Source organism: Biomphalaria glabrata, chromosome 5 (genome assembly GCF_947242115.1).
Source record: "Biomphalaria glabrata chromosome 5, xgBioGlab47.1, whole genome shotgun sequence".
In the NCBI taxonomy this organism is placed as follows: Eukaryota; Metazoa; Mollusca; class Gastropoda; family Planorbidae; genus Biomphalaria; species Biomphalaria glabrata.
Genome location: NC_074715.1, coordinates 32,022,463 through 32,048,630, shown reverse-complemented (window position 1 = coordinate 32,048,630; position 26,168 = coordinate 32,022,463). Strand labels below are relative to the sequence as shown.

General features: G+C 34.8%; 2 protein-coding genes across 13 annotated transcripts in view; one reads left to right on the top strand and one right to left on the bottom strand.

Annotated features, from left to right (window-relative positions):
• LOC106071784 (1-acyl-sn-glycerol-3-phosphate acyltransferase epsilon-like) overlaps positions 1 to 11,508 on the bottom strand; it is a 20,197-nt gene extending 8,689 nt beyond the window's left edge. Inside the window, exons 1-3 of one of the 9 annotated variants that reach the window (XM_056030691.1) lie at positions 10,890 to 11,508; positions 10,744 to 10,810; positions 5,659 to 6,913 (exon numbers count right to left, since the gene is read on the bottom strand). Coding sequence is in view for 4 of the 9 variants with exons in the window: in XM_056030689.1 (XP_055886664.1) it covers positions 1,709 to 1,717 (9 nt within the window). In the remaining 5 variants the exon portion in view is untranslated. The other 8 variants (XM_056030689.1, XM_013231953.2, XM_013231955.2 and 5 more) reach the window with 8 other exon arrangements.
• Positions 8,413 to 26,168, top strand: LOC106071783 (kynurenine/alpha-aminoadipate aminotransferase, mitochondrial-like). Of its 4 annotated transcripts, XM_013231950.2 has the most exons (14): positions 8,414 to 8,524; positions 8,639 to 8,712; positions 13,923 to 14,038; positions 16,499 to 16,586; positions 17,836 to 17,904; positions 18,121 to 18,253; positions 18,522 to 18,596; positions 18,840 to 18,999; positions 21,496 to 21,602; positions 22,322 to 22,401; positions 23,024 to 23,120; positions 23,601 to 23,727; positions 23,927 to 24,129; positions 25,888 to 26,168. In XM_013231950.2, exons 2-14 carry the CDS (start codon positions 8,699 to 8,701, stop codon positions 25,954 to 25,956), a joined length of 1,338 nt encoding a protein of 445 aa, XP_013087404.2. In that variant the 5' UTR covers positions 8,414 to 8,524; positions 8,639 to 8,698; the 3' UTR covers positions 25,957 to 26,168. The 4 variants fall into 4 exon arrangements, with proteins under 4 accessions (XP_055886662.1, XP_013087404.2, XP_055886660.1 ...); XM_056030685.1 differs by lacking the exon at positions 8,414 to 8,524 and having other exon boundaries at positions 8,547 to 8,712; XM_013231951.2 differs by lacking the exons at positions 8,414 to 8,524; positions 8,639 to 8,712 and adding an exon at positions 12,636 to 12,792.

The window sequence follows — 26,168 nt, the reverse complement described above, 5'->3', positions numbered from 1 at the left end:
CCTAAAGACATCCTATACGCTAAGCTTGCAGAGAGAGTCTAACCCAAGGGCCACTCAAGACTAACCTACAGAGATGTCTGCAAGCGAGACACGAGAGCCACGGGCATCAACCAAAGTATGTGGGAGGAGATAGCCCAAGACCGGACAGCATGGAGACAGACTATACGTGCTGGTACGAACTTTGCCGAATGCAAGAAAAACAAAGCTGCGTCAGCAAAGAGAAAGAAAAAGAAATCTGCCCTGTCAGCTATCCCTAGGACAGATGAATATACATGCACGAACTGTGGCAAACTCTTCCGCTCCAAAATTGGCTTGATCAGTCACTCCAGATTCTGCCCCATCTCAAGTCGTAACCAAAGACATTGACTCATTTGGGTGCATCCATTGTCTTCCGAGACAGAAGGAGCCATATATATATATAATATATATATTTTTAAAGTCTAAATTCAAATTGGTAGCATATATCAGTAAAATTAACAAAAAATAATCATTAAGACTCTTTTAATGAATAATACTGTAACTGTTGTTTGTTGGCAAGATAATGCACAATTAAGTGATAATCTCAATTCTAGATCTAGAGAGTATAGATCTAGATATACAGTGTACTAGCTAATTCAAGATGATATGTGTAGTATCATAAAAAAGGGACCAAAAAAAAAAAGTATTATCAGCTAGATCTAATTCCTAATCTAAATAAGTAATCTTAAAAATATATCTTCAAAATCTAGCCAGTCTTGAGTAGTCTAGACCCTATCTGCCCCAAATGTTCTATGAACTCTCTGAGTGTGATGATGATGATCTAGATTGTAGATCTATGAATATGATATGAATTATCTATTTTAATTTTTATTATAGAATTTATAGATCTACATCAGGGGCGCGCGTGTGTGTGTGTGCGTGCATGCACGCGTGTGTGTGTAATGTCTTTTAATTTCTATTTATACTGAATTATACATTCACTTTTTTTTTTTTACATTCCCAATTGAGGAATTACAACAAGAGTTAGCGATTTCTGAAACCAATTTTACGATTTAAAAAAAATGTTCCGGAACTGTGAAACTTGCTTATCGTTGCTTATCAGTTGTTGTTCTTGTGGCTGATGCCAAATTACAGCCAGTCACCATTGACCTGTGATACACTTGTTTAGTTTCCAAAAAAAAAAAAAAACTTGTTCACAGATGTATGTGTATCTAAATTATGTGAAAGTTTAGCAGCTAATTTTTTTAAAGTGTGTAAATACAGCTTCTGGCACCCATAAAAACTCCTGCGAAAGAACTGACTGGAACTTCTAATTCAGGTCATAACTTGCTTGGAGTTACGTCCTCTAAATGTAACATCTTCGCTAAATGGTAAGCTGAAGGTATTGAAAACTGGTTCTTGACATCTTTAAATTTGTTTTTATAAATTCCACAATTAAGGAATCTAAATAAGTCTTGTACTTTTAACCATTTCTCTAGAAATAGTTTATAACCTTTTAACAAAGGAAAATTACAAAACCTGTTTTCTTTTGCTTGCCTAGACAAATGGGAAAACCTTGTTTGAAAAGATTTAACATGCACTTACATTTTATGTGCAAACAACCCATTGCAATGATACTTACGAAAACATGAAATCTATCTTCCACTCTTCATTCAAAAATATTAGTAACAATGTCACAGTTTAATGTCATAACAATTTCTTCCTTAAGTATTTATAATCTTCTCATTACCTTGCCCATGCTAAGCCTGCAGATGCATTGGAATATTTAGTTTCTAGATCTTCAAGTAATTTTCGGAACTGCCTGTGGTTAAGACCCTTAGTTCTGATAACTGAAATGAAACTGTACATTCTATAAAACATTATCATTTTATGCATCTTTGTGCAAACTTTTCTGTTTAAAGTTTATGGTTGGGATATTCTTTGTTAAAAAAATTATTTTTTTTCTGTCATTGATCAAGTTCCATCAGTTGTTACACTTGCCATCTTGTTCCAAGCATACCCAAAACTCAACACAGTTCCTCATAGCATTGAATAAATACTGGCCTGAGATTGTGTCTTTGATTGAGTGTATTCAAGTATAGCCATAAGAATAATCTTCGTTTACTTGAAACTTTTTATAATTTATAAATATATTATTTTTTAGTGTATTTGCATTTTTATATATATATACTATGGGCACACCTGATTTCTGTAGGTGTCCGCGGGCCGCATAAAACACTCCAGCGGGCCGCATGTGGCACACGGACCATAATTTGCCCACCCCTGATCTACATCAATCTTAGAATCTAGATACTACTACTACTACTAGATTTACTATTATTTACTATTAGTACTATTCTACTTCTTTCTAGTCTAGTACTCAGTAGTACTAGATCTATTATCATTATATTTCTAGATATAGATTGATAGAATTTTAGAATAGAATAATGAATAATGATATAATCTAGATCAGTAGATCTAGAATGTAGCATACTTATGGGTTACTTATGAATACTACTAGATATTATAGTAGTTTATTTAATTCGGACATTCGCTGTTTTTTGTGGTCATTAAATAATCATTTTAATATTTATTATAAAACTAGTGCGCTGTATAATGTGCTTGTCCATTTTCCAATGATTCTGACCCAATTTCCTTCCATTTAGCTGTCTTTTAATGTAAGAAAAATGAATTTCAAATCTGTTAGTCAGGTTGTTGTATTTTCCTATGTTACCCGGATGACTTTACCTCTTCCTAGGGTTAAGACTATATTTTTTGATTAGCTAAGTCTATACTAATGAGCCCGGCAATATTTATTCTGTTTTGGAGCTGATTTGATTCATAAGCCAAGTTGTTTGATTCCATACAAAAAAAAAAATTAATAGGGTGGCCGAATTAAATTACGATTTTCTTACCAAAATTTATTTGGACAGCCAGTTTTGGACATCAATGTTAATGATCTTATATTATATTTGTTGTTGTTTTTTTAATAGAGAATAAATGGGCAAATGTTTGGAGTGAGCTTGGTACATTAAATGAAGTTAAATGCTTAGATCTAGACCTACTAGATAGATCTAGATTTATATAGAGAGAATATAGAGGATTCAGTTAGGCAAGTATGGCTATTAGATCCTAACCTGTACTATACTACAAAAGATCATCTGTATTAGAAATTTATTAAATGAATAAACAAAAAGCACAAACATTCAACACACATCTAATCATGCAAACATAAAATAAGTCTAAAAGTCGGTGTAGAAGTCACTATCCCAGTGACCTGATTTTGGTAGAATAAGTGTGTTGACCTTAAATATAGATCAGGGGTACAAATATAAGTAGTTAAACTAACTTAAAGTAGTCATCCTTACATTTCCTTTGCCTTTAAGTTACTTTAACTAAAGAAGATTTTGATTTTCTTTTCTATGTCAAACCATTGTAAAATAATGCGCTGTCAAAACTTTCAAATTTGGGCCTATAGCCAGGTGTCCAAATGGCGAATAGGGGGTCTAAGTCTAGTTACAGTCTAAGTCTAAAGTAATAAACTACTCTCTCTAGACTAGTCTAGACGAGTAGGTAGTAGATCTGATCATCTGCATCTGATCCTGGATTTTAATTATTAGTATTAGTATGACTAGAATCTAGATTAGAATAGACAAGTACAGGCTTTTTGTTTAATGAGATTTCATGCTAAATCTAATCTAGATCTATATTTATACATGCTAGACTAGATAAATGTAATGTAAGTCTACTTGTCTTTCTAAGGACACTGTGACTGTGTGATTATCTCATAATCTGTGATACCGGCTACTTTCAACTTTCACATAAACATAGAATGATAGATCTAGTTGTAAGAGGCGTGTTTCCGGTGTTAAAGGTCAAACGCCTGCTTGCGGAGGCATGTTCTGCATTGGTACTATTATTTCGTAATTTAGATTTAGTGATAAACAAAGAATCTAGGTGGTAGACTTATTAATGAAAATAAAAATAATGGTTTTAAAATCTAGAAACCTTACCTAGATCTATTCTAGATCTACAGCAATTCCCATTTACCAGATTCTTCAAGTTATTCAAAACAAAACCATGCGGTCTCCATTAATATAGAAAAGTGCATACTCTAGCATATTTGATGTTTGACATGCACTTTTTTAAATGATAAAATATTAAACTTGTCTTTTGACCAGTCAAACAATGGAACCATTGAGGCCTCCTATATTTTTTTTCCTTTAAAATTAATTATCAATGATAGGCTCTGATAGGTTAACTGTTAACAGCATACATAAGTGGACTGGTCAATACTAAGCAGACACAGCAGGCTCACTAGAACGGAAGCAGGTCACACGAAATGATGCCCAAACCAGCCTCCATCAAGGTTTACGGGATAAATGGGGAACTTTTGAGAAAGACTTTTCTTAATGATCTGTTTAAGCAGATATTGTCAGACGTTTATACAGGCTCTGAGTCGTGCAGCATACGAACTTCTACATGTAGGCCTATAATGATTCCATCTACCCGTCTGTCCTCTTTGTAAGCCTAAAAGCTGAGCTTATCAAACCAATGATGCGAATCTTGTGTGGAGAATACTAATGCTTCAAGAGTTGCTTTTTGTGGGGCAGCTTTTTAGATACTAAAGACAAACTTGTGAACTCAGGCCAGAGGCTCATAGATTTACATTAGAAACCAAAAAGAAAGCTTGTGTGTGCTATCTTCGGCTTTGAGAAAGTTTTAAGCGATATACAATGGAACGAGAAAGAGGCTTTATCTGCGTCAAATAGGGCCTAATGTATAGATTAGTTCAGAAGCGGACTGGGTGTCAAAATCGGACATGCAATCCGTCCCACAAATAGTTGTTTTACATATGATGTGATCATTCGTATCTGTCTTTATAGGCTTAAAAGATCTTTTATAAAAGGCAATGGTAGGCCTATGATGTAAGAACATATTATAAAATCTTTTATTTTCATTCAAAGTGGTCTATTTTGGCGGCAGCCCTACTGGCCCCTGATGTAGGTAAAAGTTTGGTCTTAGTATCTACGTCGACCTACACTTGGAGTCCCAAGCTGCTATATTAGTTGTCTGTCTGTGGCATTTTACGTCTCGAGAGACGATCTTTTCCCTTTGCAACTTCTTGTGTGACTAAAGAGGCCAATCCTTGATACACAGCTGCGATCGCAGGTTGGGCATATATAATCACCAGGCGCCGTTGCATTTTCACCCTTCTTTCTGTTTCTGTTGTGTATGACATCTGCAATCCGTGACCCTTCCTTTATGCTCTCTCTCCATGTGGATCTATCCAGTGCCACCTCTTCCCAGTTGCCAGTGTCGATTTTGAAGAGCTTCATGTCGCGTTTGCATACATCCGTATAACGTAATTATATTACTTGTATTATAATGCTAATTTAATAAATGATAGGTCTACAAAACAAGACACATTGTTTATCTGAAACCTTGTTCTAGCTTAATGTAAACTAATTAGACCCAAGTGATACTCCATAATCAAAGAATATATACCATGCAAATCCTTTTGAAACCTGTATATTTTGCCACATTTAATTCCGACAAAGCCGGCGATGGTCTATTTAAGGCTTAAGTTTTTCGATATTTGCACCAATGGCTTTTATATTGGTTCCCAAATTAGTAAATTACAGGGGCAATGAAATTTTATTGTTCTTTAAAGCTAAAGTGAATTTAAATATCACTCACCTTCGCCTATTCCTTAGTCTGTTGGATCGCTAGGGAACCACATATTATCTGTCGACTGTATTTCTCCATTCTTGTCTTTGCCTAGGCCTGTCCATTTTTGATGTGGTCTTCCTATTACTTTCTCTGCCTCTCTTTCTTTTCCCTTGTACTGTTTCCTCCAAAAAGGTCTTAACCAGCCTATCGGCTCCGAGATCTTTACTACAGGAAGGGTGCATGGCATTATATATTTAAGGGCACTTGTGCATTACATACTTTAGGGGACTTCACCTTTGTAAAGTTTTAGGAACCACTTGTGATGGAATGGGTGTGTTGACTTGATTTATAAGTTTTCGGACGCTCCCTTCAGAAATGAAGCTAATTGCATCCTAGCCTAAACTTCTTCAGGACGGCAAGGTTCGATCTCGGAATCATCGTGCCGACAGTCCGGAGCGCATTAATTCCAGGAGACCAGGCAGTCATTTGAACATCCAATGTTGTCGCTCTGCCGTGTTTCGGACCCACCGTTGGGTGTGGCTACAGTGGAGACACTCTAGGAAATAGTTCTAAGGCAAGCCTCTACTTATATAGTATAAGTAATGTTCTAATGGTTCTAGTGGTTGATCTGGATCCTCTAACTAAATTCTATACATTTTAGCTACTGACAATGTTTTACTGGTTACGCGACGTCATTGCGTGCTTCACATATGGTAATATTCCTCTGTAAATATTCACAATCAATTAAATTTCACTATAACTGTCTCTAGTTACTTTCTTAGTCTTTCTAATAACTACACACTGTCTTGAATGAAGGCTTTTAATACATCGATGAGATGTCAATAATTAGGCCTATACACCTTCTCGACCTCATAATGGTACTGAGAGATCTGAATTTTACTAAGTCCTCTTTTTCTGACTGATACCTTGTTAAGTTTTAAATTTTTTTTTTTTTTTTTTTTTATAAATGTGCCTTTCTTATTAATTTAATAAGTTGTTACAGGCCCTATTTGTAAATTATTTTTTTTTTAAATTTCTTTAAAAAAAATATTTTCATTATGTTTTAATATGTTATCATAGAGTGTCTCTATCTATTGACTTTAGGTGCAGACGAGACTTAAACCAAGTAGGTCGCCGTTGGGTTTGCTATTCACGTGAACTGGTTCACTATTTTTTAATCATCGAAACTGACGATGTCTTGTTGTCAACAGATGTAGGTTAGACGTATATTACATAATGTGCATCATTGGAGCTCGCCATGCAGAAAATACTAGAACATTGCCTACAAATACAAATAAATAAATGAGCAATAATTAGATTTATCACAGAAGAATATTCAAACCAAAAGTACAATCCATAGCGGTCAAATAATGCTGTTTATTTAACCAAATAGCAACACATTTTTGCACGCCTATTAAGTCTATAGTTAACGGTAGCTCCCCCCTCCCCTTTGTGAATGGTCATTGCAGGAGTTCAAAGAACAGGCGACCCTAACATTTCACCACTCACTAGCCTATATACCAGGCCAACTTTGCCAATCGTACTTTAGGCTTCTTTGTTTTAGTAAGCATGTTAATCAATTTATTTTTTAACCGTTACTCCGTAGCTTTTAATCTCTTATCTAATATCTGAACAATAAAAATTATTCGCAGACCAGATCTTGCATATTAGTTCTGATAATGAACCAGAATTAACACATGTAATTATGCTTAATCATGGGGCAACATGTTTCTGTCGAAATGTCAAAAGTTTCTTTCAGAGCCAGACTAAAGACGGCATTACACATTAACATTGACCAATAGATAGGAGACCTAAGAAAGACATTTATTTACATTGTTTGAGTAGGCCTAATAGTAAATTACACTCCATTATAGTTGCTATATACTTTTATTGTTCTTTAAAGCTAACTTGAATTCGAATCCATGTTATCATTATCAATAAGAAAACCAGACATAGAAACCTGTAGAATACAATGACAATATAGCAGTGTTGCTAGAGGATCAAAGGAAGAGATCTTTACATCAGGAAGAGGACATGGTATCTATGCATCAGAAGAAAAAAAAAGGGATTAGGTCTTTATTATATACTATACAGAATACGATTAGGGAATGAGGGATCTTAGGATTAAGGATGGGGTAAGGGTTAGGGATCTACACACCAGGAAAGGATAGCCCAGTCAAACACAAATCAATCGGAATCACACAAAAACTTTAAGACAAAGTTCAGAATTCTTCTTTAAATACGAAAAAAAATATATTGCGAATAAATTTAGAAAGTTATAATTTTACTCAGTGTTGTACAATCCTTTTATTAGTGTCATTTGTGTGACGTCTTGAACACGAAGATAATTACAACTATCACACCCATTACAGACATACGTGAGTTACATATATCTCATATCTTCCCACCTTTCAGAATCGGCCAGTAAAGTCCATTTTAGTTATTTATTTCAGTTAATTAGGCATTTTAAAATTCTGTTGCACACATTGTAGGCTATGCACTATAGAATGTATTACAGCAAGAAAACGCATGGCGCTGGGTCCCTGACATCGCTGGTGCAGTTTTTGCGTTTCTCCGGACCCTCTAGCTAGCTAAGGTCAAGGTGACATGAATATCCTTTTTGTTTTCGTCTGTGGGGCCGTCTCAAGAAACGGAAAAGAAGAGCACACGTACTTTTTTTTTCTGCTATCGTGACGCGCTCTAGTAACAAGCAAAGGAATTTAAAAAAAACTTTAATCTAGGTTTAAAAATTTGAAAAGAAACACATATGCAAGATAACAATTGCAAAAATAAATGCTAAAAATATCATGGTTCCTAAAGTCCCAAAGTCTCCACCTCTGCCAAACTGTACCTGTTATTGAAAATATTTTATAGGCCCATGCAAATATGCACGGTAGACATTTAATATGTCTGTGACCTTTTTACTTATCTCCTTTCACTTCGTATATTTAGGTAGGCCAACTAGATTCTAGAGAATACTGACGTCTTTTTCTTTGTTTCTATTTAGATCTTCTAGATAGTTACTAAACTTGAGATAGTGGAGAGTGTATCAATTTCTAACGAAACGATGTCTTCAAAAAGGTAACTAATAAAAAAGAATTTTCTTCGTTTTTTTTTTTAGTGCTAACATAGTTATTTTTTTATATTTTCATTCACTTTCTACATTTTAATAATAAATGAAGCTTCCCTCTCATGTGTTTGGTTTGTTGACAGAACTTTACGATGTACAAATGTGAAATTTAGACCTCAAAAAAAATGTTTTATAATGATGCTTAGATTATATTAAACACTACGAGAAATGCAAAAGGACGCGAAAGAAAGATTTGATGATATAAAAGTGAATCCACTGATACAACTTGACGTCCTTGTTTTAGCTAAACACCAGGCTATCTTCCAAGAGAGCTTCCCTTAACTGGAGATTTTCCCGATAAACTTAACAATGTCAAGGATGCTTAGGGCCTTAGTGTCAGAGATTGCCAACTAAATTAAAAGGAACTGAACTCTAATGCTATGTCTCTATGTGCACCAAACTTTATAATGTATGTTCTTTAGTTCCGCAAGTTAGTTGCCCGTTTGTTTTTCATTAGCCTAAGTTGTAAGAGAGTGGAGGTCTAATGCTTCTTCCAGAATGAAATTATTTTGTGCAACAATTTAAAAACCTTAGAAAATTTTATTCTGCACTTCTAAAAATGATCAAATACTTTAAAAAACAAACAAACATAGTCTCAGCACTTCCTTTAGTAGGCTACACCAGCTACACTCACTAGCTAACTATTTGTAGTTGTTCTACCTAGGTGTGATCATCTTCAATAAAGAATAAAAGCTACTCTTTTTAAATGTCCATTTCTTTTAATAAACATAAGACTTGACACCAAGACGTGATCTACGCAGAGGCGGACTGCCTATATGGGCCGCGGTACCCAATTAGGCCGTTAGGGCCAGCGAAAGGGCAGCATGAATGCCAGTACATTGTTTTATGATTTTATAATATTCTCTTTAAAAGCAACACTTTGGGCATCGTGAGTTTAAACAAATCTTTGACACTTAAAAGTCTAATACTAATCTAAAGCATTGTCATAAATACCATTCATCCGTAATAAATGCTCCAAGTAGACGTCAGTTCCTTATATACATACTAAATGATAAACAAGAAACTGTATGCCATTATTTCTTATAGAGATCGACGTTAGTGTGAATATATTCAGATGTATCTATAAAGAGACCAAAGTTTTAAGTGCTATAGATGACATGTCCATTCACATACGATTTCCTATTGATTTGATGGAGTTGTCGCATGATCTCAAGTTAGCCCCGCTACGAAGTTCTTCACAAATCATAATTATTATCTTGAACAGTGTAACAATGTGTTGATTGGACTCAAAATGCAAAAGAATCGAAAAAGAAGGAGCAGAAAATAAGTCAGATAAAAAGCAACTATTGCTGGATTCCTGTGTTAAAAAATTGGAGTCAAATTCTGAATGTTTTCTCGCAAGCACTAGAGATTCACCAACCTTATGATGACAGCATTTATGAATGAACAGACTCAACGCCATAATACGACAATTATATAGACTTAGTTTGAAATACATAGAGGCTTTGCTAAAATATGAAATAATCTTGACAGCATTAGTTTTACTGAACGTAAGGATATTGAATTGCCGTCAAACAAGTGGACTTGATGTTATGTTGTGTGTGTAGCCAGCTCTACGATGCGGACAGTCAAACTAGGTTTTCAAGTTATTAAGAAAGCAGTATTTGACCTTGTGAGTAAAGTAAAATTCCTCTTTCAGACCTTGCTATCTATAGGGCAGATGATGTTAAGGTCATCTGTTTCTTTGAGAAATTTTACAAAGAGAATTATATAACTGTTGGAAAAGAAGTCATCTATTTTTATTTTATATAAATAGTACTAAATTTAGAACTTTTAAGTTCATTAAACGTACTTTTTCTTTTTATTAATAATCTTTTGAAACATATAAAATATTTTAATTTATATTAAATTCAATATTTTAAAGCAATATTTACAAAATACTGAATTTAAAAATTGTAGATTTATCTTCCAGAAAGAAATTTAATTTAAAGTAAGAATAAAAGACCTCGAATTTCGTTTACCTTGATTGTCATGTGGTAATTGCGTAGAACATTGGCTTTCCATACCAAAGGTGCGAAGTTCAAATTTCTGTAAAAAATTTTCTTTCTTAAATAAAGTTTTTAAACCTATTAATAAATAACTAAAAATTGCAATAAATTGTGCTTACTTTTTTTTTAAATCATCATCTGTCCCTTAAACGGTTAGCGTAACACAATTTCTTCACTCTTCCTAATTAGAAGCTATCCTTAGCGGAAATCAAAAGCAGGTTCATTGTTGACGTCAATCGTCTTTCTTTTCTTTGTAATTTTATTTCTTCTGTACCTTTATTATAAATGATTTAGACAGTGAGTCGTATTAAACAGTATGACCAAACCAGCTTTGAATGCCTTGAATGTGAATATGTATATGTTAATGTATATGATAGCAGGAATTTTTCATAATAAGAGATTCACCATTCCAAGTGTTATACTTTATTAATTTTATTCATTTAGTAATAGTGCTTATCAGTTAGTTTCAAAATCATCTAATAAATTATTCATATCGCAGAATACTTTCGATACATTATTAAACTTTACACAATGCTTTTGAGGACAGATATAATTGGATGTCCATCATATTTCATATGGCATACAATTTGTGGGCCACCTGGGTCGATTTTGACCCACCGTCCTCCCTGGATCTACGTCTAGCTAGCTGTGGCCAATTGTAATGCATGCTTCATATCTGAATGGCACAAACTGTGAGACTAATTTCCTCAAGGTTAATAGAGATTTTATTTTTACTATTAACTAAACCACAACCGCATGAATAAAAAAAAAGTATTTTCTTTTCTAAAACAAAAGCTTATTTTCTTTTTATTCCTTCATTTTTAATCTGCTAGAAGGGATGAGGGGGGGGGGTTGTGTGGGTGGATGGAATAATAATCCACTAGAAAACCACAAAAACAAAAAAACAAAAAAAAAAAAAAAAATTAGTGGAATAGGCTGGTGTAAAACAAGAGGAGGAAATTCCAGCTACCGTCGCCTCAGCGTGGCGCCTCCGTGGAAACGTCCGCGCGGGAAAGTGGATAGGCTAAGAATGGTAGCTAACATAGCTCTCAGTGGGCTACCACACGTACCCTCTAGCGAGGTTACATTACACGTGGTAGGGATGTAAAAAAGGCTCGCTAAACCAGTCCGAAACCCCCATCAGCCCGTTTCCCAAAGGGGCCCATACGTGTGGTGATGGTCCCCCCACTGGTACGATGGGACAGCATAGGCATAAGGATGGCCCCCACGTGGGGCTTGAGCTACAGGCCACACATGAAAGGAGGAATTCATGCAGAGGTTCGGAAGAACGTGCAACCTGCCAGGACGGGTGTGCATAAATGATCACTTAGTCGATGGGGGCCTCCGGACAGAGAGATCGGTGAAGAGCCAATTTCTCATCCTGGCCACGAAATAAAAGCCTTTCTCGGGTCACATGGTTCATAAAAGGAGCGTGCTTGCCTCGAACCATTTGGACATCTGAATCAGGTGTAAAACAAGTGATATAATGAAATGTTATGATGTGTTGATTGACTGTGTTGACTGACTGACTGGGATGTGTTGATGACTGACTAGCTATAACAGTTAAAGGTCTCCGGTCAGAAGGCAGTGCGCTTCAGTTCCATTACATGTAGAACGCCTTTTGCCAAACTATTCTATTCTGTGAAAAGTAAAACATGGCCAATGGCTATTGTGTGTGTTGATTTCCTGTAGGCAGCACTCAATACTGTGTGTGTTGATTTCCTGTAGGCAGCACTCAATACTGTGTGTGTTGATTTCCTGTAGGCAGCACTCAGTACTGTGTGTGTTGATTTCCTGTAGGCAGCACTCAATACTGTGTGTGTTGATTTCCTGTAGGCAGCACTCAGTACTGTGTGTGTTGATTTCCTGTAGGCAGCACTCAGTACTGTGTGTGCGCTGTTTCATGTTTATTTTAATGCAGGCTACTTAATAAATATTTGTGTTTCGCAATTGACTTAACATAGTAACACTGGACCGTGTCACAGTTTGAAACAATCAAAACCAAACGATGAGCCGTGAAAGGTAACTTATACACACTACAAATAGATTTGATTCATTGTAAGTTGTAGCCTATTATCTGAAGTAGGGTACGTTAGAGACCTCATCAGTTTCGTTAGTGAGTTTTGAGTGTATTTAACACATGTATGTATGTAATGTATAATGCATAAAGAAATAGATAACTACAATTTATAAGATAAGTTCAAAAACATGTACATTATATTTGCTTATCTCACTGACCTACAATATTTCGTTGGTTTATCTGCATTTAAATTTTAAGAAGGCTGAGAAATAAAAAAAAATCTATAGAATTAACACAAATGTTGGCACATGAAGATTTATAGCCTATAACTCTAGCAAATCAATTCTTAAGGCTTTATCAATTCTGGATAAATCATCCAAAATTCCATATTTATTTACTCTTATTTAAAAAGTTAAATGACTGCATAAATAAAAAAAAAACTAATTAGAATATACAAAATTAAATTAAAGCTTATATATATTAATTATATATATATGCTACAAAATATAAGATCCAGTTGTTTAGGACTTTTCGGCTCGTTTTTGGTTACCGTCAGATTGAAAGTTGAGTGTCTGCGGTTTAGTTTAGTCTACAGCAAATTTCTAGTTTTTTTTTTCCGGTTTGGTTCTGTTCTGGTATCTGTATATTTACAATTGACGCACATGCTTCTAAAATGAAAACCATTGTGCTAGTTTGTTAAAATGAGAAATGATTAGAAAATAAATAGTTGACTACAAATGTACATTAAACGTTTTTATAACCTTTTTTAAACGATCATTAGTGATAGGGACAGCCACTCAGATAAGATTTATTTTTTTTTGTACGTAAGTCTAACGTAAAATCTGGCTAGTTCTAGCTTGTTCTAGATGTAACCAAAGTTTTTGATGTCAAGAAACTCTATATTCTATACATTTAACTGATCGCGTAAAGCAACGGTTTTAAAAATGGTCATGTGTCCAAATCAACAATTCTTTTTTTAATTTAAAAATTTGTTTTAGTCAATAGCAGCCATTATTCTCAATCGTAGATTTCAACCACTAAGTTATATTCACATGCATAAGTTCAACCTAATTCTTTATTCACAACCTTACTAGTCTAATATCAAGCAATATTCTCATCACAATGTCTTTAGCAATGCAGTGGAAGATCACCTCCAGAGTGCAGTCCACTTACCCAACTACTGGGAAATTCTGAGTAAGGCTGGAAAAAGAATTACAGACAACAAACTGAGAAGTGCCGGGAAACAATGTGAGTTAGTTTTAGGCTTTGTTTCAGCAGAGGAGTACTTAGAGTTCAATGAAAATGAAAATTAGTTTCCAGGAATAAGGTGTAAATCATAAACATAAAAAGGGCAGTAATTTCAACTGAAATAGCTCCAAACATTTCACAAATGCATTATTTTGTTTGTTTTTTCGTAATTTTCAAAGAAAACGTCTAAAGTTTGAGTATTCTCTTATAATTAAAGAAGTCTCAGTGAGACCATTACGTTTACGATAGTTTTATTGACACTCATTTTTAATATACATATTTTTATTGAAATTGATTCGAAGGAATTTAAATTCTTTAAGTTCATGATTTACTATAAGCGCTGTTGACAAGATACCATTGTATCACTTTCGCTAATTTTTTTTTAAAAAAAGGAAATCATCCTTAAGTGTTGTGGGAAAACAGGGAAGAACATATGTATAAAGCAAAAAGTCATCATTAAACAAGCAAAATATTTTTAGAAATTAAAAAAAAAAGATTCTCTAGTGGAAGAACTCCGCACTTACAATTATATCTCTCAATAATGTAGAATATATTTCCCTTATTCAATATCAAACACAATAATTAATTACCGAAAAATTGACTAATTCGGGAATTTTTTAATTGATTCATGTAAAATATATAAATTAATTAATTAATAATTATTTAAAGTTTCAACTTTATCAGATAAAGGGTGTGGGAGAAGTAATGTGCTCAATGGACCTCATTCACCAATCGTAAACATTTAGTCACGTGATCTTATTGATAAAACAATGGAAAAAACTGTCACGTGACAACCATCATGAATTAAACATGAGATCGTAAATTATATAGAAGAGATAGAGCACCACGTGGCTAAATGTTGTTTGTTTACGATTGGTGAATGAGGTCCATTATGTAAGCGGACGAAACCTTACATATTTAGCCGTATCTGTGAATACAGAAGGATTAATTTCCCTTAATGGTATCAAACAAAATACTTAATTACCAGTAATTAATTAATTGGTTTATTTTTATAATTGATTGTTGTGTCTATGCCAATGAATAATTGTGCAAAATTTCAACTTGATCCGAGAATGCGTCTGGGAGAAATGACGTGTACAAACATTTTAGCAGACAGATTGAGTCTTTATAAGCTTTGTACAAATAATAAGGGGTCTGCTCTTTTGGACTGTACGCTTATTTTTTGTCTGAAACAAATGTTTTATCGTTTCTCAGGATTCTAGTTGAATGAACAATGTGTGTGTGGGTGTGTTTGTAGTTGAGTCTTTATTTGTATCTTGAATAAAATTATATCTTTATTGTTATATCTTCAATGATCTGACTAGTTTCTCTTACTGTGACAGTATTAAATGGAAGATTTTTGTGCACACATAGATTGAGTAGTCAGCCTTTATAGAAATAAATAAATGTCAAATTAATAATTGTTTTTATATTGTTAAAAGTATTAAATCAGCGAAATTATTTAAATTTGAATTGCACAGAATTTCAAATTGATGACGTAAATCTAATAAGCAAATGAAAGTAGAAAAACATTTTTGGAATTGAACCTCTCTAGTGTACGAAAGTTTTCTTTTCCTGGTTTATTTCCTTTACATTGTTGTATTAAAATAGCCATTTATATGTATAGAACAACGACAAAAATTGAAACAAGGTATGTTGCCATAGAATAAAAACCTATAAATCTTAAAAAAAAAAAACCAACTTACAACTGACCCCCTACATGAAAACAAAAATGAATACGTACTTCTATAAGTACATATCTTCAGTGAAATGATGATTTGTAGAATCGGATGGCTGCATGGGTCTTGTGTGTGGTATGCGCTTGGGAATATCGTCAACATCCTCTGACTGTAGTACGTGATCTCCTGCTGTCTTGCAAAAGATTTGGGCAAGGACGTAATTGTCTTCATTTCTGAAGGAAGGTAGTAAATGTACATAGAGCCGTGCTCCCCACCAAGAGGTCACACCAAAGTGATACATTGCACACACACACACAAAAACGCAATAGCGCACATTTTATAGAAGTAAAATGAAATTAGTATAGTTCCATGATAAGACAATTAGCTCTGCATCACTTCTCAACAAAACAAAATAAAAACCAATTTTATTGCAAAGGTTTATGTGGGTTTACGTTTCTGAAATCACATATTGTGTGCATTTTGGTGTTAATTCTTTTGTCTTCAGATACCGTAGGTCGATTTAGAAATTTTGCAATGACAGTTAGTATGCCTTTTTAAAATTTCATCAGTTGGAGTGTGGAACTTCAGCCTGTATTATGGGCAGCACTTTCCACACGAGCATCTTTTCCTATGTCTTTGTCAACAAGGCAGAAAAGCTAATTCATGACAGAGCTACAAATTGACCGCACGGCCAAGGAGCCACCTGATTCTACACATCTTCTCACTGAAAATATATACATCTAAATAACTTATACACCAATTAATGCGATTTCTTTTACAGACCTCACAGGTGGCAAGTCAATCATGTTGAGTGGTGGCTTACCAAATCAAAAGCCATTGCCTATTAAAAAAATTCAGTTTACGATGAGGTAAAATAGTTGTTTGTATGTAAAAAAAAAAGGAAGCCCGGTGGCTGAGTGGTAAAGCGCTTGGTTTCCGAACCGAGGGCTCCGGGTTCGAATCCTGGTGAAGACTATGATTTTGAATTTCGGGATTTTAGGGCGCCTCTGAGTCCATCCAGCTTTATTTGGTACCTGACATTAGTTAGGGAAAAGTAAAGGCGGTTGGTCGTTGTGCTGGCCACATGACACCTTCGTTTATCAGTGTGCCACTGAAACATATAACCTTTACATCATCTACCCTATAGATCTTGATTTCGAGATTTGGACTTCGTATGTATGAAGGAGCAGGCGGGACCTCGATTTAAAGGCCATTCCTAGGTACACGCATAAAATGTTTTCTTCTTCCTTTTTCGCGCATACAACCCGCGGGCAATACATGATTTTACAGACGGAAGGCAGCTGTGCGGGGTGTTCAAAGGTGCGGGGTTTATTAAAATGTATTTTACTCATAAACATAGCATAACGGAAAGTATGGACATACCGGTGGGTTTTTATACTTCCTTCAGTTCGCCGTGTGGCTGTCAAATGTACAGTGAAAAGATTTATAAACATCGCATTATAAACCTCAACAAAACAAATAGTAGGGGTGCGGGCTGTACGATTTTGTTTTTACTTTTTTTGTAATTTGTGCGGGGTATACGCGTATACTGTTGGTGCTGTGATAACGGACTATTAGCATTTCAGTTAGACAGTTTAGAGTACCGGTAGTGGCTAAATATTGAATACGATTATTCGTTATTAATATTGCTGGTAGGCTGCAAGGAATGGTTAGACCCTAACGACAGAAGTGGATTAACCCCAGCGGGCTTTCTCCTAGACTTAAAATGATGTGTATTAGAATACTTATGAAACAACTTTATTCTCCTGTGCTTAAAATGATGTATATTAACACTAAGAATACTTAATGATTTGAGAAATTATTCATTGTAATCGCGTTCACCGAATATTAAAGCCATTAAATCCGTTGTCATTTATATTTGGAAAACCGCAATTTTAACTTGAACTTGTATTTGAAAATGTACACAATACTACAGATGGATGTTATAGTCTTCATCAGAAACAGAGTTAGCAAATAATACTTGAAGTGTGGACAAACACATTTACACAACATTTACACAACTCAAATCTAGTAATCACACAAAGGGGCTTCTACATCCTGATATTTAAATACAATTAAGAAAGTTGCCTTTGCATCCTTTGTTTTTCTTTCCTTTAGCGATGGGCACGAGATCTCCCTCAGTGACAAAGAAGTTGCTCATGCTAACAGTTACGGTCTCAGTGAAGGGTAAGTAAAATTGACTTGAAACATAGGCCTCTCTTTTGAAATAGGATTATCTTTGCCTATTATCTTCAGTTTTTACTTGAAACATAGGCCTCTCTTTTGAAATAGGGTTATCTTTGCCTATTATCTTCAGTTTTTACTTGAAACATAGGCCTCTCTTTTGAAATAGGGTTATCTTTGCTTTTTTTTTTCAAGCCTTATTTTTGTTTTCCATTAAAGAATAACAGAGCTACGTGATTGGCTGTTGGGTCTGCACAAATTAGAACACAAACCACCGCAACTGACGAGGAAAGATCACCCTGAGCCATTTGCTCTGACAATCACTAATGGGATTACTGATGGCATCAGAACTGTATGTCTTGCATTCAAATACAAGATATATCAATAGATTTTAATTGCCAGAAATTAGTTTTTAAGTTATACATGAATGTATGATACATGGCTATTTGATACATGAATGTATGATACTTTGATATTTTAGACATTGATATTTGATACACAGAAGTTATATACATGAATGTATTATACACGGATATTTGATACATAGAAGTTATATAGATGGGTGTTTTACACATGTTTGTTTTAAATGTCCCCCTGACTCAATTTATCTCATTATTCAGTGTTTCCACATTCTCCTTGATGAAGGCGACTCGGTCTTAATGGAAAGAGAGACTTACTCCAATACTCTGACTTTGGTAATTTACCTCTTTTATTCAATTAGCCAATCAAAATGTACTTATGTTGACGCCTGATGTCTAAAGAAATATACTGAAAGTATATGATTATGGCATTTTGTATTAATGTTAAAAATTTTACATTTCAATATGTTTTCCAAAAATTGAGTAGTCTATCTTTAAGTCCTCATTTGGTCATTTGGCCTAGTAGTAATAGTCCTGAATGCAAAATGAATAATAAAGTAAAAATTAATGTATTTGCAGCTTCAACTTTTCGCAGCCAGTCCTGTTGCTGTGAATACAGATGAGGATGGAATAAATGCTAAAGATTTAGAGGCGATTATGAGTTCATGGCCAGAGGTACATCCGCATTCCAAACGACCTCGTGTTATGTACATCACTCCGGCCTGCAGTAACCCAACTGGTAAATTAATTGGAGATGGCTATTAAATAACCAATAAAGCCCTATTGAACTGAATGGTGTGCTTTGATAGATATGGCTAAACTATGTTAAAACCCTAAATTATTTCAATCTTCATTTCGCCCTAGATTAGATCTTAAGTTGAGATCGAAATAAAATCCACTACACTGCCTTAAGAATTCAGCATAGGTAGAAGGTCAATATGTACATCTATTCATATAATACATTCGAAAAACTTAATTTAAAAAAAACACAAACGAAATAATTGGCTCCATCTATCCACAATGACTATGATTACCTAAAATGATGTCCACACGTGAGACTCGCACCTCTCTAGCGACCCCAGTATTGAGAGGTTATCATAATTACTTTTTTACATTATCTTTCTTTAAAGCTCTTGTAAACCTGTCGGGTTTGTGCAGAGCTAGAAGTGTATCAACCTTCTGGATTCGAGCTGATCTCGGGTTTGTGCAGAGCTAGAAGTGTATCAACCTTCTGGATTCGAGCTGATCTCGGGTTTGTGAAGGGCTAGAAGTGTATTAACCTACTGGATTCGAGCTGAAGTCTTTTGAGAAGAGAGGCAATCTTTTTACTGCACTATCCCAACAGTTGGCATCATGGGCGTAGCCAGGGGGATGGGGTTTGGGGTTCAACCCCCCCCCCCTTGAAATGAAATCCCCCTCACCCCCCCCCCCCCCCGCGGGAGGGGGGGAACGGAATTAAGTGACTGATTTTTGCTTTCATTTTGTTTATATTAGGTGAGATTTTAATACTAAATCATCACTTACCACAGCACAGCCGAGGGGGTTTTGAGTTTTAAAAAAACCCTACCAGGGGGTTTTGAGATACAAATCCCTCTACCAGGGGGTTTTGAGTTTAAACCCCCCTACCAGGGGGTTTTGAGATACAAAATCCCTCTACCAGGAGGTTTTGAGTTTAAAACCCCCTACCAGGGGGTTTTGAGATACAAAATCCCTCTACCAGGAGGTTTTGAGTTTAAAACCCCCTACCAGGGGGTTTTGAGTTTTAAACCTCCTACCAGAGGTTTTTGCAGTTAAATCCCCCTCTTCTATAAAACAAAACAAAAAAGTGCAAACAACAATCCCCTAATTCCAACTGCACAGTTAATGAAGATTTTGATTTTAAAACCCCCTCCAAAATTTACGATAAACCTCCTCTTCAATATAAAAAAATGCAAATCACACACTCAAAATTCTATGAGTGTAGCCAAAGGGGTTTTGAGTTTAACCCCCCACCTCCAGTTCGGGTTTCAAGGTAAAAAGTACCTCTTCAATATAAAAAAAAATTTAAAAAATTACACACTATAAAATCTATGAGCGTAGCCAAAGGGGTTTTGAGTTTAAATCCCCCTCCTCCAGATGGCTTTTTTTTTTTAAGTTTAAAACCCCTCCAGATGGTTTTGAGTTTAAAATTCCCCTACAGAGCGTTTGGAGTTGAAAACCTCTCTCTTCAATATTATTTTAAAGCAAACTACAATCACCAAATTCTATGATCGTAGCTAAATTGGGTTTTGAATTAAAAAAAAACAACAAAAAAAACCTCCAGAGATTTTTTAGTTTAAAACCCCTCAACAGATGATTTGACGAAAACAACTTTCCTTTTCGATATAAAATTTAAAGCGAAATATAGGCATGTAATTCCAAGAGCGTAGTCAAGAAAGGTTACAAATTTCTACCAGTGGCTTGGGCTCCATTAATAAAGTGTGAATAGTCTTCTGCCAAAATTGAAAAACACTAAATGTGGCTCAACAAAGATGGCTAAGGAGTCAGTTATAGAGATCGGGTCTAAATCAAGGAAATCATATGCCGAACTGGGAATCGAACCCTTAGTTAGGTTGTGACAGAGCGTCGCATGAGGTTTTGCGGGACATGTTCTCCGACAAAATGAATTAAGCAAAATAAGTTGCGGAAACAGCTTGCCGGAAAATGCGCCGAACGATGCGAGAGGGTCTAAGTCAGTAAGAATAGCACATTAGGTTTTTGAAATAAAACTTTTTAATAGCAAGATAATGCACTGTAGATACCTCAGAATATGCATTTTGTTGGCTTTCAATACCAGAAATAGTGCTCGGCGGCGGGGCTTCGCCCCGCGCTAGGGGAGCGCTGCGAGCTCCCCCAGACCCTCTTGCTAACAAGGGCGGGGAGTCTACAATAAACAATAAACGTCTTCCGAAAGGGTCAGAATGTAATAAAGATTATGTACACACACACACACACACATATATATATATATTTTTTCCGCTGGGGTCCCCCCCCCAAAAAAAAAAAATCCTGGCTACGCCCATGGTTGGCATATGTCATTGGACTTATCAAGACTTTTAGAGAAAGTGTCCTTTTTTTTCTTTTTAAACGCTGCACTGAAAATTAAACTATATAAGACACCCACCCATATATGTGTATATATTAAAATTTGTTACTGTGCAGTTAGGATGAATTTATTCAAGTTTGTCCTAAGTATCTTTCATTTTTTTAAAACAAGGCTACACGTGGTCAGAGCAAAATATGGTAAATGTGTACAAAGTGTGTAGAAAATATGACGTCATCATAATTGAAGATTCTGCATATTACTTTTTGCAATTCGGAGAAGTAAGTATAGTCATTAGAAAGTCATAAGTTAGTCATCGTAAGGTCCTTAGAAAGTCATAATTTAGTCATCTTACGGTCATTAGAGAGTCATAATTTAGTCATCATACGGTCATTAGAAAGTCATAATTTAGTAATCGTACGGTCATTAGAAAGTCAATATAGTTATAGTATATAGGCCTATAGGCATACACATCATGTAGGCAATGTTAGAGAAGAAATATAGATTATATTTTTCCTAAATTTATCTAAAGGAGAGGTCATCTTGACGGTCCTTGAAACCTGCATGAGTCCATGACCCTAGCAATATTTTTTAAAATGTCAATCTAACAGTCCAAAATATTTCAGCAACTAATACACAAAGAGACATATGCACTTCTCTTTAAATCAGTATGTTATAGTATGATCCTATTTGATTCTTAATCAATTCATGTTAGGTGTCTCTTTTAAATACTTCATTCTGGAATAGGGCTGTCACAGTAAATGTAGTAGCTTAGGCTAATTAATATTGATTTATTCCAGATCTAATCCTATTACCGATGATCAGTAAATGTATACCTTCTAATTGACTGAATCCTAAAAGAAACTCTAGTTCTGGTCTTCTGAAGGAAAAATATGAAATCTTTAAAGGAGTCGACGTTTCAATTGTTATTTAGTTAATACATTATCATTTCAATAAAAAGCTAAAACTTTTTTTTTTACAAAAACAAATATTAAAATAGAGGCAGCGGACTTTCCAGTCGATTGATGTGGATGGCAGAGTCATTCGATTGGACACATTCTCTAAGACCATTGGAGCAGGGTCAGTTTGACATTTTTTTTAATACAGTAATTTCAAAAATGAAAAAAAAATTGTTAAAAGAAGAGGTAGTATTGTGCTAATTTATTTCGGATTAGTATTTTTTTAAAAGTAATTGACCTGTTTGGAATGAGAAAGTTACAATTTACGGACAGATTTTATTGAAGCATTTGTCGAAACAACTGAATAGAAATGTATAAAATGAATAGCGTATAAAAATGCTAACCCTGGATTCAGATTATAATTTTTATGGATGCGATGACCATTTAGGCTTATAACTAAATGATGTTATCAACTTAAAAGCGGCCCTCGTGAATAAACTTTTCCATAATGTTGAGCATTTTCGAATAAACCAATGATAATGCAAATATGGAGATTAGGCTAAACTTTCTAAAATGTCCAAATGTCTACAAGATTTATTGTTACATTTGCACTTTCAGGCGTTCATTCAGAAATGATGACGTCATATCCCATGCAGGATTGCAGGGCATGGTTGTGGGCAGTACATTGCGACAACAATCCGTATTGATTACCACACGACTATCCATTAATAATGTTTGACTATTTTTGTTCATTATGATAACAAATTATTGTTATTTATATAGATGAATGATTGATGTTACAGGTATCGTCTGGGATGGATCAGTGGTCCATCAACATTGACCGATCGCTATGTTTTAAGCATGTCTCAGTATACTGCTCATCCTTGTGTGCTGTCTCAGGTAATCATCGAGAGGCCTTTGGGAAAGTACACTTTAACTAAGACATTAGTAACGAATGAAAACATGTACACAAAGTTTTCAAGAATCTATGGTATTTGTTAATCTGGCAGAGATTTGTGTACGTTTCTTTATATTGGTATTTTAGTTTGTATTGGAAAAGAAAGTTTAAAAAAAGACATTCGCAATTTGACCAACTAAGGGAAGGGCAACTCTCTTTCAGATTTTGTTACTGCTCTGAAGGACACCTTGTACTTTGGACTATCACTAGCTTACAGTAATTGATGTGTTCTAACATTTGTATGCCAATGTTTAGGAGACTAGCTTTGAAGATTAGTAATCTAATCCAAAGTAACCACATTCACTGTAAACTGTATTGTCAATGAATACAAATACCTATTTTATGCCATTAACTATTTTAAATTAGAATTTTAAATTGTTTGTCAGATATTTCAATTGTTATTGTTGCTCTTGTATCAATAGATAATGATCAATCACATACTGCAGTATTGGGGCTATGAGACTTTTAACAAACAAATGATCTACACCTCAGAAATCTACCGGAATAACGCTGAAATTTTGGCCTCTGCACTTGACAAGTATCTTACAGGTGGCGTACTTAACTTTTACTGTTTAAAAATAAGTAGTTTCTTTTTTAGTGTAGGCTTATGTGAGTCGAGACTACACGACCAGTCCTCCGGTGCAAGATTCCACATTTTTTTTTAAATTGGTATAATAGACGTTGTTTAAGCAGCACAAAAATTACTTGTATTCATGTAATGTACATACAAAAATTACTTATATTGAAGGCCTAGCGACCTGGAGTTTTCCAAGAGGAGGTATGTTCATGTGGCTTAAGATCAATGATATTGCAGACACCTCTGTGATTATGAGGGAGGCTTCTCAGGCTGGGGTATCCCTGATATCTGGGGACTTCTTTGTACCTGAGTTTAAACCAACGTGCTACATTAGATTGTCTTTCTCTATGGCTGACATGGAGGATATTGAACAAGTGAGTACACCAAAATAATGTCAGATGGATGACTTTCTATTTGTTTTATACACACGTAGTTTTGATTGAAATAAATAGTAAGATTTGTAGACTGAAACAATTCAGTCATACATTATAGCATCGTTTCACAAACTGTTGGGGGGGAACCCCTTTTCGAGGTCGCAACATGTTGTCTAAGAGGAGGGCGCAAAGTCATTCATTTTATTTTTCTTGGAACAAAAAGTAAACAACCCTTATTTTCATAAATGATAAATCCCTAATTGAATATTAACCAAGCAAAGATTGCAATTTTACCAATGTTTAAAAAAAAATTAAAATAATTTAAAGTAAGAGACGTCATTTCATCTTTTAAATAGAAACATTAGGAATGTAAACAGTTTTTGAAAAAGGCGTACTAACAAGATCAACTCAATACTTTGTATAAGAATACATTTAATAAATATCCGCAAATGTGATGTTTTCTCGACCTTCTTTTGTCAGATCAGTTGACTTTCTTCCTATTGTACATCATTCTGTTGACTAATTTTGCATGCCATGAAAACTTGTAGTGACAACAGGGCCAGATTTAGGCAAACTAGGCAGCCGCCTAGGTCCTCTAATTTGTCAGGGCCTTGCACAGGACTCAAAGAAAAATTTTTTTTAGAGAAAAAAATTGCGAAACATGGATCAAGTGTTAAACATAGCCGAACTGTATGGCTACTAACATGTATCTAAGTCTCTACTATGATTGAAGGTTTATTCACGAATACTTGATATATTATATCGTCCATAATATATATGTATTTGCTATCGGCGCTATATGAATTTAACTTTTTGTTGATTTAGATATAGACACAGAAAGGTTTTTTATTCTTTGCATATTTTTCAGTCTTGATTTTTTTTCATTTGGGGCTACCCTAATCACTTCGCTTTGGGCCTCCAATTAATTAAGGCCGGCCCTGGTGACAAAACTTAAGACCAAGGTGATTATGTGCCGATCACGCCCATAACAGAAGTACATGAAATATAAAGGCCAGTGATGCCTCTTTTATTAGATTTATTTGACCTGCGTTTTTTGTTTTTTTTACTAAGATGAATGGTGCGATCCAAACGCCAGTAGAATGCATTTCAACAGCTCATAATGCAGGAACTCGCTTTAATATTGGTCTTCCCCACACATTCTTACTATTTTTTACTGACCAAAAAGTGCAATGTGGACAACAAAGAACGCAGAAAAACGCCTCGCTGGGGTAAGGGAGGGCCTGGTGCCATTCCAGAAAGAACTTTTTCAAAAGAGTACAGAATTATCAATAAAGCACTACTTTTAAAAAAGAATTTCATATAGAGTTTTTGTTTTCACACAAACTCATAGGAGCCACCCAAGGGTCCACCACCATGGGTCAATGGCCACAATCTGACCTCCCTCCTTACAAAATAGACGTGTGTAGAGCAAACGTGTTGCTGGTCTGTATTGTTTGACTGACTGATTGCATGATACCGCAAAGTGCGGCAATATATTAATTTTATTATTATGATTTCGTTGTTGATATTCATAAGTATCCAATGAACTGATTGGTAGGAAGAAATGGTTCAGTGAAAGCCTGGCTTAATGACACATTACCCAAGCACATTTCACCGTCACTCATTACATTAAAAAAACATATGAGTAACGGGTCTTAGAAATACTGTATTATAGTCACAATTGTGCTTTCTCTTTTTAAAAAATCTTTTATATATATATATATATATATATATATATATATAATATTTTTTCGCCAGGGCATTAAAATTTTTGCTGATGTGATAAAGGCAAAGAAGAAAGAGTGTCTTTGTAACGGCACACAATAATAAGCTAACAGAAAGTCTTGCTTATCGCTGAAGCTCTGGTGAAATCCTGCTGCACAACATTTTTACTTTGAATTTTGTTTCAATTTCAACCACAATTGTAAAATGAGCATTCATCAGATGAGATAACTAATATTTTTAGCTTCTGTACATTAATTGAACGTTGTGTGAACAAAATATAAATACCTAAATAAACTGAGCACAAATAAACTGAG

Excerpts from the sequence above, each read along its gene's own strand:
- LOC106071783 (XM_013231950.2), top strand. Across the intron at positions 16,587-17,835 it reads AAAATTCAGTTTACGATGAG|CGATGGGCACGAGATCTCCC; the intron begins GTAAAATAGTTG and ends TCTTTCCTTTAG. Across the intron at positions 19,000-21,495 it reads GGCCTGCAGTAACCCAACTG|GCTACACGTGGTCAGAGCAA; the intron begins GTAAATTAATTG and ends TTTTAAAACAAG.